The sequence below is a fragment of the Equus asinus genome, chromosome 2, assembly GCF_041296235.1.
Source record: "Equus asinus isolate D_3611 breed Donkey chromosome 2, EquAss-T2T_v2, whole genome shotgun sequence".
Classification (NCBI taxonomy): Eukaryota; Metazoa; Chordata; class Mammalia; order Perissodactyla; family Equidae; genus Equus; species Equus asinus.
Window position 1 is genome coordinate 128,486,244 of NC_091791.1, and position 19,960 is coordinate 128,506,203.

Consider the following 19,960-nt stretch of genomic DNA (forward strand, 5'->3'; position numbering starts at 1 on the left):
GATTGTGATACCTCCAGCTTTGTTCTTTTTTCTCAGGATTGCCTTAGCAATTTGGGGTCTTTGATGGCTCCATATGAATTTTAGTATTCTTGGCTCTATTTCCGTGAAGAATGTCTTTGGGATTCTGATAGAGATTGCATTGAATCTGTAGATTGCTCTGGATAGTATGGACATTTTAACTATGTTTATTCTTCCAATCCATGTGCAAGGAGTCTCTTTTTTTTTTTTTTTTTTTGAGGAAGACTAGCCCTGAGCTAACATCTGCCAATCCTCGTCTTTTTGCTGAGGAAGACTGGCCCTGAGCTAACATCCATGCCCATCTTCCTCTATTTTGTATGTGGGATGCCTACCACAGCATGGCTTGCCAAGTGGTGCCGTGTCCGCACCTGGGATACAAACCGGTGAACCCCAGGCCACTGAAGCAGAATGTGTGCACTTAACCACTGTGCCACTGGGCCAGCCCCAGGAAGCTCTTTACATGTCTTTAAGTCCTTATCAATTTCTCTCAGTAATGTCTTATAGTTTTCATTGTGTAAGTCCTTCACCTCCTTGGTTAAATTTATTCCTAGGTACTTTATTCTTTTAGTTGCGATTGCACATGGAATTATATTCTTGAGTTCTCTTTCTGCACATTCGTTATTGGAGTATAGAAAAGCAAGTGATTTTTCTAAGTTGACTCTGTACCCTGCAACTTTACTGTAGCTGTTAATTATTTCTATTAGTTTTCCAATGGATTTTTTGGGGTTTTCTATGTATAAGATCATGTCGTCACCAAACAACAAAAGTTTCACTTCTTCACTCCCTATTTGGATTCCTTTTATTCCTTTCTCTTGCCTAATTGCTCTGGCCAAAACCTCCAGTACTATGTTGAATGAGAGTGGTGATAGTGCGCATCCTTGTCTCATTCCTCTTCTCAGGGGGATGGCACTCAGTGTTTGCCCGTTGATGTTGGCTGTGGGTTTGTCGTATGTGGCCTTTATTATGTTGAGGTAATTTCCTTCTATCCCCATTTTGTTAATAATTTTTATCTTAAATGGCTGTTGGATCTTGTCAAATGCTATCTCTGCATCTATTGAGATGATCATGTGGTTTTTATTCCTCAGTTTGTTGATGTGGTGTATAATGTTGATTGATTTGCGGATGTTGAACCATCCCTGTGTCCCTGGTATGAATCCCACTTGATCGTGATGTATGATCCTTTTGATGTATTGATGAATTCTGGTTGCCAAAATTTTGCATCTGTGTCCATCAGCGATACTGGCCTGTAGTTCTCCTTTTCTGTGCTGTCCTTGTCGGGCTTTGGGATCAGAGTGGTGTTGGCCTCGTAGAATGTGTTAGGAAGTGTTCCCATCTTCCCTAACTTTTTGGGGTAGCTTGAGAGGGATAGAAATTAAATCCTCTCTGAAAGTTTGGTAGAATTCCCCAGGAAAGCCATCTGATCCTGGGGTTTTATTCTCTGGGATGCCTTTGATTGCTGTTTCGATCTCTTTGCTTGTGATTGGTCTATTCGGATTGTCTGTGTCTTCTTGACTCAGCTTTGGGAGGATGTAAGAGTCTAAGAATGTATCCATTTCCTCTAGGTTATCCATTTTGTCGGCGTATAGTTTTTTGTAGTATTCTCTTATAACTTGTTGTATTTCTGTGGAGTCTGTTGTTATTTCTCCTCTTTCATTTCTGATTTTGTTTATGTGAGCTTTCTCTCTTTTTTCTTTGTAAGTCTGGCTATGGATTTTTCAATTTCACTTATCTTCTCAAAGTACCAGCTCTTTGTTTCATTGATCCTTTCTACTGCCTTTTTTGTTTCAATAGCATTTACTTCTGCTCTGATTTTTATTATTTCTCTCCTTCTGCTGACTTTGGGCTTTGTTTGTTCTTCTTTTTCTAAATCAGTTAGGTGTAGTTTGAGGTTGCTTATTTGGGATTTTTCTTGTTTGTTAAGGTGAGCGTGTATTGCAATGACTTTCCCTCTTAATACAGCTTTTGCTGCATCCCATATGAGGTGGTATGCCATGTTATCATTTTCATTTGTTTCCACATCGTTTTTGATTTCTCCTTTAATTCCTTCAATGATCCATTGCTTGTTCAATAGCATATTGTTTAGTCTCCACATCTTTGTCCCTTCCTCAGCATTTTTCTTTTCTCTTTTTTTGAGGAAGATTAGCCCTGAGCTAACATCTGCTGCCAATCCTGGTCTTTTTTGCTGAGGAAGACTGGCCCTGAGCTAACATCTGTGCCCATCTTCCTCTACTTTGTATGTGGGACACCTACCACAGCATGGCTTGCTGAGGGTGCCATGTCCACACCTGGGATCCGAACCAGCGAACCCCGGGCCGCCAAAGTGGAACGTGCACACTTAACCACTGCGCCACCGGGTCGGCCCCTCAGCTTTGTTCTTGTAATTGATTTCTAGCTTTATAGCATTATAAGCGGAGAAGAAGCTTGTTATTATTTCAGTTTTTTAAATTTATAGAGGCTTTCCTTGTTTCCCAACATATGGTCTCTCTTTGAGAATGTTCCGTGCGCACTTGAGAAGAATGTGTATTCTGCTGTTTTTGGATGGAGTGTTCTGTATATGTCTATTAAGTCCAACTGGGTTAGCTTTTCATTTAATTTCACTGTTTCCTTGTTGATTTTCTGTCTGGATGATCTGTCCAATGATGTGAGTGGGGTGTTGAGATCCCCTACTATTATTGTGTTATTTTTAATATCTTATTTTAGGTTTGTTAATAGTTGCTTCATGTACTTTGGTGCTCCTGTGTTGGGTGCATAGATATTTATAAGCATTATTTCTTCTTGATGAAATGTCCCTTTGATCATTATATTCTGCCCCTCTTTGTCTCTCTTTACCTGCCTTGTCTTGAAGTCTACTTTGTCTGACATAAGTATTGCAACACCTGCTTTCTTTTGTTTGCCGTTAGCTTGGAGGATTGTCTTCCACCCCTTCACTCTGAGCCTATGTTTGTCATTGGAGCTGAGGTATGTTTCCTGGAGGCAACAAATTGTTGGATCTTGTTCTTTAATCCATCTTGCCACTCTGTGTTTTTTATTGGAGAGTTCGATCCATTTACATTGAGGGTGATTATTGATGTATGAGGGCTTAATGCTGTCATTATATCACTCATTTTCCAGTTTTCCTGCATTTCCTTTGTTTCTTGTCCTGTGTGTTTTGGTCTACCCATTGAATTATGCAGTTTTTTATGATGTGTCTCTCTGTTTTTTCCTTATTTACTTTTTGTGTCTCTGTTCTGCCTTTTAGTTTAGTGGCTACCCTGAAGTTTGTATCCAGAATCTTGTATATAACATAGTCCATTCTCTGAGGGCCTCTTATTCCCCTGGTCTAGACTGATTCCAGTCCCTCTCATTCTCTCCTCCAGTCATTGTTCTCATATCTGATTCCAAGTTGTGTTGTGAGTTTGTGGTTAAAGTGGCAAGATTGTCTTTGTCCTTGGTGTTCTCCTACCCTTTGGCCTAATGCTGTAGTTGAATATTTGCTATCCTATTCTGATTCTACTATCTATTTGTCTCCTTACTTTGTGTTTTGTGACCCCTTTCTCCCTTTTGTTCTTTTTTCAGGTTTGAGGGCCTTCTTGAGGCTTTCTTGGGCAGGGGGGAGGGTGTCTTGTGGCTACGAAGTCCTTTAGCTTTTGTTTGTCTGGGAAAGATTTAATTTCTCCCTCATATCTGAAGGATATTTTTGCTGAATAGAGTATTCTTGGCTGAAGATTTTTATCTTTTAAAGTTTTGAATATGTCATTCCATTCTCTCCTAGCTTGTAAGGTTTCTGCAGAGAAATCTGCCGAAAGCCTGATAGGGGTGCCTTTGTAGGTTATTTTCTCCTGCCTTGCTGCCCTGAGTCTTCTTTCTTTGTCAGTCTTTTTTGCCAGTTTTGTTACTATGTGCCTTGCAGTACGTCTTTTTACGTTGACAAATCTAGGAGATCTGGAAGCTTCCTCCACACACATTTCCCGCTCTTTCCCTAGATTTGGGAAGTTCTCTGCTATTATTGCTTTGAACATGCTTTCTGTTCCATTCTCCTTCTCTTCAATTTCTGTAATACCTATAATTCTTATGTTGCGTTTCCTCATTGAGACGGATATTTCTCACAGACTTTCTTCATTTATTTTTAGTCATAGTTCTGTCTCCTCTGTCTGGAGCATTTCAACATGTCTATCTTTGATTATGCTGATTTGCTCCTCTATGGTGTCCACACGAGCATTCAGGGAATCTGTATTTTGTTTTATCTCTTCCATTGTGTCTTTGATCTCTAATATTCTGATTGATTCTTCTTCATAGTTTCAATCTGTTTTGTGAAGTAGCTCCTGAACTCGTTGAATTGTTTCTATATATTCTCTTTTACCTCATTGAGTTTTTTGATACCTGTTTTGAATTCATTGTCATTTAGTTTACTTATTTCTGTGTCCTCGGGACTGAGTTCTGGGTGCTCGTTGTTTTCTCTCTGGTCTGGAGATTTGATGAAGTGCCTGATGTTGGAAGGATGGGTCTTTCCCATTCTGATATTATTCGGTTCCAGTTACAGCCTATCCCCAGTGGATGGGTGTCAAGAGCCACGTATTCTGAGCCCTCTGCCCTCAGCCGAGATGTCGCAGTGCAGGTTGGGGGAGGGGCACTTTCTCTTGCATGCAGTCCAGACTTCCTGATCAGGTCTCGCCATCTTGTCCATCCTGGGGTCTTGGCTTGATGAGGTCATCCCACGCACAAGCTTTCGCCCCATTAGAGCACTTCCCTCTAGGCTGCAGGGGCCCTAGGGATTCCTGGGTGATCCTGTGGACGTGCAACCCCTGCCCCACTCCTTCCCTCTTGGAGCGTCCCGCGGCAGCAACGACAGTCTTTAGAGGAGGGAGCAAAGCTCTCTCTTATCCCGTTCCAGCTCCTCCGAGGGTATCTCCAGCTTCTCCACCCTCCGTCGTGTGGCTTCTCTGACTCTCTGAGAATTTTTGTGCTGTTAGGGTCTTTTCTGTTGGAATATGCTTGCTCCTTTGTATTGTATGTTGGAGCGGAGAGAGTCCCAGGCAAGTTCACTGCACCATGACACTGACATCACTCCCTTTCTTAGCTTTTAATGTACTAAAGTTTTTTTTTATTTCAGTAGAAGTCTTTGGCAGTAATGCCTTCCTAACCCATTGGAATGATTCTTAATAGATATTTCTGACATTTTAGAAGATTATGGATCAGATATGTAAGGGGAACATGAGTGCTATATTGTGAATCAAACCACAAAGTTATATAAATATTCTGTTTGAAAGAATAAAAAGCTTTTTCATAGACAGTAGTTAGAAATTTTAAGCATGTTTTTAGCTTCATTTTTCCAAATACAATGGCTTAAAATCCATTTTCATTATAATACCCTACAAACATATGTGTGATGTTATAGCGGTCTTGGACTTAAAGAAAAAATTTGTCCAGAATAAAGTTGTAAAATTGTTAAGTTCTTGTCATGAATTTACAGACTTCTAAAAATGCTGCATTCTTAACCTGTTTTTCAGTATGCAAGTATGCTTGCCATAAGAAGTGCTGTCTGAAAACCACAGCCAAGTGCTCTAAAAAGGTAGGATATTATCACCTATGAGTAATAAATAACAGATCTGTTGGTATTTTGTGCCTCATTGAAAGAAATCAAGGCCTCTTTAATGATTTCATAGAGCAGTGGTTTTCAAACTTTTTGACCACAAATCACAGTAAGAAATACATTTTATGTCATGATCTAGCATACACATATAGTGAGATGTGTATATATATCTGAAATAATTTTCCTGGAACTATATCACATGGAAGCTACTAAACTGATTTCACAACCGACAGTTTACTAAAACACTACTTTTAAGGGTTTCCCACTTTATTAAACACTCATAAGTTTTCCTCGGAATTGTCTTGAAAGTGATAGTTAAAGATTTTAACATGAACAGCAAAATTCCTCAGCATAGTTGACGTTTTTACATATTTATACTTGGATACACGGAGATCTAAAAGATAATGAACAATGTACTATAGTACTTTATGCTTCAAGGAAGCAACCATTTTTGAAACATTTCAGGCTTTTCTTGATGTGTGATCACATTTTCTTACTTATTAATCACATACCGACAATTATAACAGTACTATACAATTCTGAACTGTAATATAAATGTGTGTATGTGTTGTTTATAGCCCACATATAGAATTTGCATCTATTCCTAATTCGTTGACAAATTATGGCAGGAAACAAGGAGAAATTTGATTCAGGGCTTAAAGTACAGTGAAGGTGGGACATGTGCTTCTAGTTAAGATGGAGTAGCTTATGAAAGACTAATACTCATGTTGAGAACAACTGAAGAAAGTCTGTTGCCAAGCATCGAAGAGCTGCCCAGGCAAATTGGACTTTAAAGGTCTAGATCCTAGAGAGAAGAGAATTGCAGAGTGGTAAATCTGTATCTGTGAGATGTTTTTCTTGTACTTGGAATTTGTTAATTTTTATTGTAGGACAGGAAACCAAGAACCTGGGCACAGGGCCACATTTGAGAGTCAGAGGAGTCAGCACAGCTTTTAGGAATCTCATAGGGCTATAGAGACAAAAGTTGGAGTTTGGGATTGCCGGGACTTTAGGGACCATTATCCAGAGATATAGAGAAGTAAGCCTGAAACTCAGAGGTTTTCTTCTCAAGGCATTTTCTGAATTCTTAAGCTGCCTGGGGTAAAAGGCTAAGAATCTACACAGAAAAGCAGATTTCTGCAGTGTCACAGTGCTAAGGAGAGAAAAATTGGAATTGTATGATCCACCTTTGAAGAGAGACCCTGGTCAGTACCATAGACTTTCATTGAGACCTCTGAAGAGCTGTACTCTAGGGGGTGAACCATTGATAGACTGAGCTTTATAAAAACTGCAAACTAGCTTTGAGGCCATTCTTGATTAGATTAAGATGATCTGTTTCTTATTATAACTACCCACCAGAGAGAATAGGTTCAACTCTCTTTAAAGAGAGAGAATATCATCCAGAGCCTTAACAGTTTGCTTGAATACAATATCAGACATTAAGAAATGAGAGTAAGGGGGCTGGCCTCGTGGTGTAGTGGTTAAGTTCAGACGCTGTGCTTCAGCAGCCCAGGTTTGTAGGTTCGGGTCCCAGGCTTGGACCTACACACCATTCATCAGGCCATGCCATGCCGCTGTCCCACATACAAAAAATAGAGGAAGATTGGCACAGATGTTACCTCAGGCACAATTTTCCTCACCAAAAAAAAAAGAGAAGCAAATGAGACTAAGAAAAGAGACAAATAGAGAATATCAACAGACTCATAGATGACCCAGTTACTGAATTAATCAGATATGTATTTAAAAAATTTTTTAATTCATGTATTCAAACGATAGATTAAAAGATAGAAAATTTCTTTTCTATCAGAAAACTGAAATATACATAAAAAAAGAGTAGTCAAATGGAAATTCTGAAAATAAAAAGTACACTGACATTATAAACTCAGAAGAATGATTTAACAGCATATTGGCCACAGGAGAAGAGAAGATTGGTGAATTGAAAGATAGGTCAGTAGAAATACCCAAGCATGGAGAGCAAAAAGAAAGGAGAAATACGTAAATTAACATGAGAGACATATGGGAAGGATGAAAGGTTCTTAAACATGTGAAAGGGGAATCCAGGAAGAAATAAGAGAGAACAAGGAAGAAGCAGCGTTTTAAGAGATAATGGCTAACACATCAAGTCACAGGTTCATTAACTACTTTTAACTTAAAGTGAGATAAATACAGAGAAAACCATCAGAAGCACAGTGCTCCAAATGAAAGAAAAAATTTCTTCAAAGCAGTCAGAGGGAAAAAAATAAACACTACTAAAGAATCAGTGAAAAGACTGACAACTGACTTCTTAACAGGAATGATAGAAGCCAAAATACAGTGGCTTGGCATATTTTAAGTGTTATAAGAAAATAAAGCTAACCTAGAATTCTGTACCCAGTGACAATAGCCTTCAAAAGTGAAAATGATGTGAAGATGTTTCCAGACAAAGAAGAACTCAGAATTTATCACCAGTAGACCTACATTAAACGAAACACTAAAGGAGGTTCTCCAGGAAGAAGGAAAATGATCTTAGATAGAAACAGACGTGTAGGAAAGAATGAAGAGCAACAGAAAGAGTAAATAATGTGTAAATATAAATGAATATTGACTAAAAACAATAATAAGGTCTTGTGGGGCTTAAAATATATGGAGAATTAAAATGCATGAGAACAGCAACACAAAAGGTGGTTGGGTAAATGGAGTTAAACTATTATAAGGTCTCTGGGTTATCTGGGAAGTGGTTAAAGTGCTAAAAATATATTAGACTTAAATGTGTTATGGATATTTGTTGTAGTCTTTAAAGTAACCACTAAAAGAACAGCAAATGAATATATGGCTTAAAGGCAAATAAAGATGGAAAAATGGAAAAACAAAAAATACTTGATTAATCTAAAAAAAGACAAGAAATGAGAGAAACAGAAACATAAATTAGGTTAGACCAAGAAAATAATTAGCAGATTGGTGAGTATAAGTCCAAATATATTGGTAATTACATTAAATGTTACTTCCAATTAATATGTTAAAACCAACTGAAAAATCTCAATGATATGCTGTTTACAGGAGACATAATTAAATATAAAGATACAGGAAGGTTGAAAGTGAAAGAGTAGATAGATATAGCATGCAAGAACCAACCAATAGAAAGGTGGTGTAGCTGTACTAATATTCAAGTGTACTTTAGGACAAAAAACAGTACTTTAGATAACGGTGTTTCATAATGATAAAATGGTGAACCCCTCAGGAAGATAGAGAAATTCTAACTTTAGAAGAGTCTAGTATTATAACTTCAGTACGTGGCAGACAGAAATTCAGTTAAGGATACAATTGGTATGAAAATCAAGATTAAAAAACTTGGCCTAGTTGATATGTATTGAACCCTGCATTGTACAACTGCCCGAATACAGAGTCATTTCAAGTGCCCATAGAACATTTGACAAAATTGATTGTATGTTGGACCCTAAAACAAGTCCCAATAAATTTTAAAGGATTGAAAATATTGAGATTATATTCTTTGACCAGAATGGAATTAAACTATAAATCAACATAAAGATAACTAGATAGTCCTCAGTTGTTTGAAAGTTAAGCACTATACTTGTAAATTAGAATAAAAATTGAAAAATATTTTGAACTAAATGAAAGTATGACATAGCAAAAGTGTGAGTAATTAGAGGAATATTTATAGCTTTAAATGTATACATTAGAGAGGATAGGAGAAAAATAACCCTGGCAAATTAAACCCAAGACAGTAGCAGGAAGATAATAAAGAGAAATAAATGAAATCAAAAGCATTTGTACAAGAGATAAAAATCTACAAAGCCAAACTTTAGCTCTTTGAGAAGATTAAAACAATGGATAAACTCTTGGGAAGAATGATCAATAAAAAGAATTTTTAAAAAACAGAAATTGTCATTCTGAGGAACAAAAATGCACATGTCACTGCAGATGTTGCATATATTAAAAGCAAAATAAGAGGCTATTACAGATACATGGGTACTAATAAACTTGACAATTTAGATATAGGGCAAATTCACACAAAAACGTAACTTAGCTAACATAAGTCAAGAAAAAATAGAAAATCTGAAGAGTCATATCTGTTAAAATAGAATCTGTAATTGAAAATCTTTCCACAAAGAAATCTCCAGGCCCAGATGGTTTTTCCACTGAATACTTCCCAGTATTTAAGGAAGAAACAACACCAGTCTTTTACAAACTCTGCCAGAAAATGGTAAAAGAGTGAATGCTTCATAACTTTTTTCCCCAAATTGGCTTATGAAGATAGTGAAAACTTGAAGTCAAGCATGAAAAAGATAGTACAGGGGCCAGCCCTCTGGCCAAGTGGTTAAGTTCACGGAATGCTCCGCTTTGGCGGTTCAGGGTTTTGCCGGTTTGGATCCTGGGCATGGACATGGCACCACTCGTCAAACCATGCTGAGGCGGCATCCCACATAGCACAACCAGAAGGACATACAAGTAGAATATACCACTATGTACTGGGGGGCTTTGGGGAGAAGAAGGAAAAAAAAAAAAGAAAAGAAGATTAGCAACAGATGTTAGCTCAGGTGCCAATCTTAAAAAAAAAAAGATATTACAGTAAAGGAAAATTGCAGGTCAGTCTATATCATAAGCATTGATGTAAAAATCTTAAAATATTAATATATTAAATTTGTGCTAATGATAAAAAAATGTGAAAAAAATACCTTATGGTAAAGTTGTTTTTTATTCCATGAATGCAAAGTTGGTTTATCATTCAAAAGAATCAGTCGATATAATTCACCACGTTGAACAAAAGAAAAAAATGTAATTTCAATAAATCAGGAAAAGTATTAGATAAAATTCAAAACCCATGCATTATTCAAACAAGTAAACAAACAAAAAATAATCGACCACAGAGTGGAAGAAGATATATTTGCAATTCATCTGTCCATCTTGGATCTGCAGTATATCAAAAGCATCTACAAATTAGTAAGAAAGATGGTCAGCTCTATACAAAAATGAGCACATGACTTAAGCAAGCACTTCACAAACTACTCTTGACATTATTTGTCAGTATTTATCCAACCTGAACATAAGCATTTCTCATGACTCAGCAGTACCACTCCAAGTTATATACCCAATAGATCTGCATAGATATTTGTGCCAAGAGACGAATAAAGAACATTGATATCAGCACTATTTGAAATATCCCCCAGCTCGAAGAAACCTAAATGTTCATCAGCGGTAGGATGAATAAATAAATTTTGGTTTATTTGTATAATGGAATACTATATAATAATGAGATTAAACTATTGGTACTCACAAATATAATGTTGAATGAAAGAAGTCATAAGCAAAAGAGGGCATTCTGTATTATTCCATTTAAATAAAGTTCAAAAATAGATGAAACTAACTTATGGTATACATGTTATATGATATTACTAATATAATTTTCAAAAGCAACTAAAACTAATTTATGGTGATAGCTAGCAAGTAAAGATAATTTATAGTGATAGAAGTACTGGTTGGTTGTGAAGGTTGAAACACATAGTGGCTGGGAGGGCTTTGAGGAGAATTTTATACTACTGGTTATATTCTATTTCTTGATTTGGGTCCTGGTAACAAGTGTGCATTTACTTTGTCAAAGTCTGTCAGGCTTAAACGTACGATTTGTGCACTTTTCTGTATGCATGTTATACTTCAATAAAATTTTATTTAAAGTATACAAGGAAGTTAATTTGGAGGAAAAATAACTATAAAAACATTTTTTTACAAGGAAAACTCGAGTTAAATTTTTTTCAGTTGAAAATAGTAAAATTAATTTTTTCCTTAATTTCAAGAAATAGACTTTTTTAGCAAGTGTGCTTTAGATTAGTTGGTTTCAAATCAGACTATTTTAAAATTTTTGTTTAATACTCTCAAGTATTTTTTTGCTTTCACAGATCTTAACTATTAACATTTCTAATGCCGTAGGGATAGCCATAACATTTAAATAAACAGATTATATGTGTGCATCTGTGTGTCACAGTAATAGCAAGAAGTTTGGCTAAAGTTTATTTTTGTTTTAATCATTGCAGCAAACATTATTCTGTTTCTTTAACAATTTATTGAACATTTGCCATATACCAGATACTATGCTATGTATGTTCATCTGTTAATCTTTACAATAAGCCTCTCAGATAGAAAGGTAATACTCCTGTTGCAAATATAAATATAAAGTAACATAGCTATAACCTAGTTGTAAATATGAAGTAACCTAAATAGCCTAATTCATATAGTGATGATGCAAAATTTTAACTTGCATTCTCTAAATTTTTCAAGATTAATTGTCCTTCCAATTCAGACCTAGAAATACTTTTCAGAGATGTTGCTTTATAATAATTTAAGATAACTTAACATGCTTCGGAGTAGACATGCAGTTAATTCTCTTGAGAATTAAGTGCTGGAATTCAGAGTATATGTAGATGAATGACACATAATATAAAACTTAGGTCTGCTTCTACTTAAAATTCTCTGGTTGCTTCCCTTATCTGTCAGGACACGACGCAAATTCTGTAACTTAGTACTCAAAGCCCTTTATAATCTCTCTGTCTACCTTTTCCTCATTTTAGTTCAGCCATATCAGATTACTTTTAGTGTATTTTGCCCAACTTTGTAGTTGTGTGTTTTCTGTGCCTAAAAGGTTCTTTTCTTGCCTTCTTTACTTATGTATTATTTGCTTTTCAGCAGTTAGGTTAAGCATCAAGTCTTCTCAAGGTCATTGGTTGTTACCCAGCCCAATCTATAATATCTAATAAATCTTTACCCATCTCTACACACTACACACTCTACACTACTAATACTAGTAGACTAGTATTAGTCTACTAATACTACTAGACTAATACTACTAGTCTACACACTAATACTACTACTATTACTCTTAGGATAAGGACTATCTCTGATTTGATTTTGTTTCCCTGTTACCTAGCACGTAAATGACAAATGTATTGTTAGACTGGAAAGAGAAATTAGGATCAATTAAAGTAATATCTTCAATATTAGACTCAGGAATGTTTGTACCTTATTTTGGTATATGCTAATTAGCCACTGAAGGTTTTTGAGGATAATAAAGTAGATTATATATACTATATAATATATTAAAAAGGGAGAGAATGGATGTGGGGAAATTCATCAAGAAGCTGCTGGAGTAGTCCAAGTGGTCAGTGACATAAGTTTGAACTAGGGTGATGGCACTGAGAACAGAAAAGAAAAAACAGTGTACTGATTCAGTGAAAGAACTTGGTACTGATTGGATCCAGGTTGAAGGAGAGAGTAGGGTGTACAGTGATGGGTTAGAGAGGGAGAATGGTGCAAGAGAAGGAAAGGACAAAAAAGATTTACAAAAAAGGTTTTAGTCTCAAGTAATACCTGGCATTTTTCTTTTCTGTGAATTATTTCAAATAATCTTAAGGATAAGCTGTTCTTTTGCAGTCACATACACTATAGTTAGTAAGGTATGATATTAGGTACACTATTGAAGTAAATAAAAAAGATCTAAAACACTCATCATGGGCCAGTCTGTGTGTCTCTGCCTTTAGCTATGACATCAGTGTTCAGTTAAACTTCTCTAAAGTTTTCATAAACATTGAAGCACTCTTATGCTTCAGAAATTACTGACATCTCTAATTCATATCAAATTAGTAGATTTTTCTAATGCTATCTGGTAAATGTTTAGGATACAAAGTCTATTCCGCTTCTCTCTTGCCCAAATCCCACTTTACATGAAGGGACGTTTAGCAGGAAAGGAAACAGTAGCCTGTTGCCACTGCCTCCATTCTCCACCCCATAATTTTGGGGGAAGATTCCTACTGGGAGAGGATTGAAACTAACATCTCACTTACTTATACTCTCAGCATTTACCGTAATTCACTTTCCCCTCAATTCTCGTAACCGTGTTTATAAAACCTCAGAGAAATAAAAAGTAGTTCCTCTTAAAAAATTGGTTAAACGTGTTTAAAGATGGTTGAATGTATTTGGAACAAAAAATTATCTTCCATTTAGTATGATCCAGAGCTATCATCTCGACAGTTTGGGGTTGAACTGTCTCGTTTGACCAGTGAAGACCGAACTGTTCCTTTAGTGGTGGAAAAGCTCATAAACTACATTGAAATGCATGGACTGTACACAGAAGGTATTTACCGAAAGTCTGGTTCAACTAATAAAATCAAGGAGCTTCGTCAAGGTCTAGATACAGGTGAGATAGTGCCCTCCAAATCAAAACCAAGTACTTTTATTTAAATAGGTCATTTCATGCTCTTAATGTTTTCATCACATGTTGGTCCTTTTCTTGCAGCCAGAAGAATGCAATCAGTTTCTGTGGTGCTTGTTTATCATTTTGTAGCTTTCTAAAGAGTCTTTGTTTTTATGTGGTCAATTCAGCAAACATTTATTGAATGTGTCATTTGTGCAAGACCTTATTGGGTACTTCAGACAGATTTCATTTAATCTTTTTAACAATCCAGTAAGATCACAGTATCTGAAATTTACAGAGGAGAAAATTTAGGTTCAGGGAAATTAAATAACGAGCAGTTGAGGATGATGCAGGGCACTGTGCTAATGTTTTTATACTAATCTTCGCAACAGTCCTATGAATTAGAGAGTATTACTCCAGTTTACAGATAAAGAAACTGAGGCCTACAGAGGATCTTGCCCAAAGACTCTCCATCAATAAGTGAACAAGCTGGGCTTTAACCCTAGATTTTCTGAATCCATAAACTGAACTATTGCCTATTATGAGTCCAAGTGGTGCTCTTTCCAACACATCTTCTTGCCTTCCTACATTGATGACATAGCTATTTAAACTGGTAATTAGTAGGTTGAACATGTGTTTGTGTAGAGTTCTAGCCTCAGTCCTGGAGTGTACCCAGGGGTTTAACTTTGACTTTGGTTTCATTCTCAACTTCTACTCTTTACTGCTATTGGGAAAGAATAGGTCTTTTTTAATCACACTTAGGTACAAAACTTGTCTCTGTGTTCCTAAGAACCTACCCACATGCTTTTTCTTTGCAGTTTTTTTTTTAATGAACAAATTAATGAGAAAAGAATCAGTATGGAAATAATAACAGAAAATGCCTAGTAAAACTCAAGCAGAAGGTTCTGCCCACCAGAGACTCAGTCTACTCCAATTTAAAGGCAGATTGCCAACTTGTCTCTTGTACCTTAGGTCAGCACAAATGAAAAATCATTCATCCTGTGTCCTCCCAATCATCTCATCTGTATAACCTTAGGGAGTTTTTAAATGAAACAGAATAATATGTTTTCTTTACAGTTCCTAAGCTCAATTATTGCTGTCCTTTCATCTCTAACAATGACTTAAAATCAGCCTTACTATTACAAAATGCTCTCTGGATCTTTTTTCCATTTGCCATCCAAAGCATTGCTACTCAAAGTGTGGTTCCCACACTAATCCACAAGATAAGTACAGAAATTGAGAGCAAGCATTTAGAAACATTTATAGCAGTTTAACAGTGCATTGACATGAAAAAACGTGATCTTTTATTTTACACATCTGTCAGTCCACAACAGATTTGGAAAACAAAGAAAAACAGTTCCTTTACCACAGTTAGAAGAACTGCTGCCAAGCATGAAATTAGATTGTAGAAGATCTAAGTTAGTTTAAGAACATGTAGGCTTCTTTTGGTGATGATAGTTTGTAAAGTGAATTATTTGAATCTTTTTTGCATGTTTTGGCCTTGTTGTCTAACTCTTGTCTCTAAATAGATGCTGAGAGCGTAAACCTAGATGACTATAACATACATGTCATTGCAAGTGTATTCAAACAATGGCTTCGGGATTTGCCCAATCCACTCATGACCTTTGAACTCTATGAGGAATTTCTTCGAGCTATGGGTAAGTACAGGCTTCCTGGTTTCAGGGGAGGCCTCACTTAGGAAAGGAATGCCATCTTCATTATAGATTATTTGGCCATCCTCTTGTGGTTTAGTCTTTATAGATCCAAAACCAAAAGTAAGCTTCTGACAGTCAACACAAAACTGCCAGTGTATACTCACCTATTCAAATGTTGACTTTCTTTAGAGACTCATTAAAATGTCAGTGTCCTGAAAGATTTGTAAGTCACTTAGTTGCTTCTCACAAAGGGATTAAAAGACTAAGGTTATAAACAAATTAAAAGATGAAGAGATTTGAGGGTTGGCTTATGTTCATTTAAATTGTGAATCTAGGCAAGACCTCTATGTAAAGCTAGCTATTTTATGCCAGGCCTAACAGGTTGTGAATTTAGTTTTTCAGTGCTCCTGATGTGTAAGGTATTGATGAACGCCTCCCTTGAAGTGTTTAGGCCCTGAGGCATGACTCTTCAAATTCCCATAAGACTGATTTATAAAATCTATGGCAATTGATTAATTTTAATGGAGAATCAGTCTGCCACAAAATGCCTGAAAAACTACGACATCTCTTTCCCCTTGCTGTAATCAAGGATTACTGCAATATAGGTTAAAACTCAGGAGACTGTTTAGTGAATATAGAACTCAAGCAAAGGGAGGTTAGTGGTAATGGTGAGTTGCTCTTCTGCCATACAGGTACATCTGCCTCTCCTAAAACTGTAAGACTCTAGAGCCAGTCTCCCCGCTACCTGGTGTCTGTCCAGGAGGAAGATGTAGCATATGAGAGGGGGTATTCAGTCTTATTTGCTGCTCTTACTGTTTTTAGGCCTTCAGGAGAGGAAAGAGACAATCCGTGGTGTATACTCTGTGATTGACCAGCTCTCCCGAACTCATCTCAATACACTGGAACGCCTCATCTTTCATTTAGTCAGGTAACTTCAAGAAGCAAGGGAATGTTTAAGAGTTTCTCTTGGATTATTTTAAATAAATGAAGGGCTCCTCCATTTGGAAAACTGACAGATATATTTTTTTCTCTTGTTTATAAAGTCAAGCCTTAAACAGATGGTTACAGTTTCTTGGAGCAGAAAGCCTCAGCTGATTTAGACTACATGGCAGGTGCTTCTCTATTCTATTTGAGCCATGTATCAGCTTCAGCCTCGTGGTGGCACTCTATAGTCTTGCATGTTATCTAACCCCTAAACTAGAAAGGATGTATATCTGTTGACATAACCTAATTCATAGTAAGTGGGTTCAGATGGTGCTCAGGAATGGACTGACCAAAGAGACTTCAGGAATAGTCTCTCTTCACCTGAGTGTAAATATAAGCAGTAGTTGGGAAAGATTCCATCTTTCTTTTTGGATAAATACCTTATATGACCATCTGAAAATGCCTTAAAGTCTCTTCTCCATTCTTCAGATGTGTTCATCTAGTGATGGTGACCTTGGGCAGAGGGTCACAAATTTCCCTTGGTAAGCTATCTGCTGGTCTACATTGCTTCAAGGAAGGACCAGAGTGAAAGTGCATTTTCCAGAGGCAAAAGAACAGCTTTGGGAAAAGTCTACAGTGTTTCCCTTCGACTGATGTGACTCTCCTTCCACTACTATGCAGTTGATGTCATACATCTTTTTTCTCTCATCTTTTCTGCCTACCTCCCTACTATTTTTGCTTTTATTGTGGTTTCACTTGGTTTTTTTTGTACCTTAGGATTGCTCTACAGGAAGATAGTAATCGAATGTCTGCTAATGCTTTAGCCATTGTGTTTGCGCCCTGCATTCTCCGCTGCCCTGACACCATTGACCCGCTACAAAGTGTGCAGGACATCAGTAAGACTACCACGTAAGGCCAGTCACTATCACCTCTGCAAAACCCTGGGGACTTCTGAGTTGCTGTAGTCACTTTATCCAGATATAAAATTTAGTGAATGGTTTCACAAGTTCAGATGTTTTTAAGAAGGCAGCTAGACACCATTGGATTGTCTTATGCTGAAGATGAAAAATTTTTTTAGATTCTATTCACCTGAGCGTCATTTGTTTTGAAGGGTCTTATTTTTTAAATTTGACCTTTCTTTAAGAATGCTTATAGTTTCTAAACACATTTTAAAATTCCATTTTACCAAATTACATACACTTTGTATCTTCCTGTAATCTAGTCTAACTATGGTATTATGGTTCTGAATCCCTTTGGTCTTAATACTTCAATATTCTTGTATTTCACCTTGGCCTTTTTTCATGGGCCTCTGCTTTCCTTCTAGAGTGGTGGTTCTTAACCTTGACTGCAAAAAGAGCTTAAAAAAAAACTAGTGTTTGTGTCCTATCCCCAGAGAGTCTGATTTATTTGGTCTGGGGTATGGCCTGGGCACTGGGACTTATAACCACTTCTCAGATGAATACTAAAGTGCAGCCAATGTTGTAAATCGCCTTTCTAAACCCTATCTCTGAGCTCGTAAAATAAGGGATGTTGATTTTTCTTTTATCCTCCAACCATCTACCACACTTAGCTAAAAAACATTCTGGGGGTACTACACTTTCTTTGATTTACTTCAGCTCCTAAGGGTTTTCTCTTTCCTTCTGTTTCAGCTGTGTGGAGCTAATTGTTGTGGAACAAATGAATAAATATAAGGCTCGTCTCAAAGACATCAGTAGCCTGGAATTTGCTGAGAATAAGGCAAAGACCAGGCTATCACTGATTCGTAGATCAATGGTAAGATGCAAGACATATAATCATAGGGGAAAATGGGAGCCCTCATGGGATTTTAAGTGTGCATTTATGGTGTAGAGAGAAGTTATTCTTTGAATGTTTTTCACATGGAACAAGTGAAAAAAAAATCACCTCATCTCAGAGTACTATGGATGCCTCATGTTTGATCTTTTAGCTGTCTTTAATTATATGTATGGAATATACGCAGTTAAATGTGCAGAATTTTTTAAATCAAGTGTTCAGATTGGGGCCAGCCCCATGGCCGAGTGGTTAAGTTTGTGCGCTCCACTTCGGTGGCCCAGGGTTTCACCGGTTCGGATCCTAGGTACTACATGGCACCGCTCATCAGGCCATGCTGAGGTGGCATCCTACACAGCACAACCAGAGGCGCTCACAACTAGAATATACAACTCTGTACTGGGGGGCTTTGGGGAGAAGAAGAAAAGAAAATGTTTGGATAAAGTGGTGGTGGTTTAATAATCTGCCCTGTTTTCTTTTTCTGTCCTTTCTCTGAAAACTTAACCTGTTCTTACTTTTTTCGCTACTTCCTTCTGCCATCTGTTCCCATGCATAACCATGTCACTTTTGGTCCTGCCAATACTCCTGGGATATAGAGAACTTAATCATTTGCAAGAATGTGATTCATAAGGAAATGGGATTCCATCTATGAGTCTACTATTATCAAATAAAGATTTCTTTCAGTGTTTATTGTTAGGTTTTGAGAAAAGCCTTGCAAAAAATAATTTATCTCCTCCATTTGCCCCCTTTTCTGTTTAATATCTTCCTTTGTAACCAGTGACCTGTAAATAGATAACTCCAGTTCCCACTGACCAATAATCAAGAGGGTCTGGGTAGCTGGAAAACTGCTACATTAAAGTTTAATTATTGCCCATTTGCTACTCTTACCCTCAATTGTAAAACAAAATTATAGTGATGAACGCCCACTCAGATCCCCAGAAAATCTGAAAAAAGAAGCAAGCTTCCCTGTCATCATGCCCATGCTATTCCAGGGGCCCAGCAATACTTCTTCCGTATCTTCATAGTTTATACTTAGATTATCATTAAAGTAACTGTCTTCCTTCACTGTTTAAACAGCCTGGCACATGCCAAGTGCTCAACAAATGTTTGTTGATTAAGTTAGTGAAGGGTCTTCTCTAAAAACAAATATAAACATAGACTTTTTCCAGGCAGTAAAGATTAAATAAATCTCATCATAGGATACTGTCTAAATCTTTTCCCCAGAAAATGGAAATAGAAACCACATTTAAAAGTGAATCTCGGAGGCCAGCCCCTTAGCCAAGTGGTTAAGTTCGCGCGCTCCGCTTTGGCAGCCCAGAGTTCTACCAGTTCAGATCCTGGGTGCAGACGTGGCACCCTCATCGGGCCATGCTGGGGCTCCATCCCACATGCCACAACTAGAAGGACCCACAACTCAAAATATACAACTATGTACTGGGGGGCTTCAGGGAGATAAAGGAAAAATAAAATCTTTAAACGTGAGTCTCTTTCTGTAGTGTGAATTCTCAGTTCTGAGAGGCCCCAATTTAGCAGTGCCCATCCAGGGAGGAAGGGAAGAGACCTTTTACTTATATAAAGCTACTTTTCAAAGCAGCTAGACAAGCTGTGCTTTTTTTTGCTGATGCTGCAGAAGGTGGATACATTCAGTCCATTAACAGACTAAACCTTCTCTTTTAATGTGGCAATGACATGTAAATTCTAACCTTCTGCTTTCCTTTTCATGTCCTTCCTAATCCAGAAACCTGTACTAATTGCAGTTAGATTTATGAGCATTACCCGCAATTCAGTCTCGGTATGTATTAATATTGCAATGTGTCACAGCCACTT

General features: G+C 37.1%; 1 protein-coding gene across 14 annotated transcripts in view; it reads left to right on the plus strand.

Annotated features, from left to right (window-relative positions):
- The window catches only part of MYO9A (myosin IXA), a 289,527-nt gene that overhangs the window by 240,302 nt on the left and 29,265 nt on the right, over positions 1 to 19,960 (plus strand). For 11 of the 14 annotated variants that reach the window (XM_070498757.1, XM_070498763.1, XM_070498780.1 and 8 more), the window contains 7 exons: positions 5,505 to 5,566; positions 13,577 to 13,769; positions 15,296 to 15,424; positions 16,244 to 16,349; positions 17,123 to 17,254; positions 17,995 to 18,118; positions 19,872 to 19,925. In XM_070498757.1, the coding sequence (XP_070354858.1) occupies positions 5,505 to 5,566; positions 13,577 to 13,769; positions 15,296 to 15,424; positions 16,244 to 16,349; positions 17,123 to 17,254; positions 17,995 to 18,118; positions 19,872 to 19,925 (800 nt within the window). Of the gene's footprint in view, positions 1 to 5,504; positions 5,567 to 13,576; positions 13,770 to 15,295; positions 15,425 to 16,243; positions 16,350 to 17,122; positions 17,255 to 17,994; positions 18,119 to 19,871; positions 19,926 to 19,960 lie in introns of those variants that run through there. The other 3 variants (XM_014849679.3, XM_014849685.3, XR_011498480.1) reach the window with 2 other exon arrangements.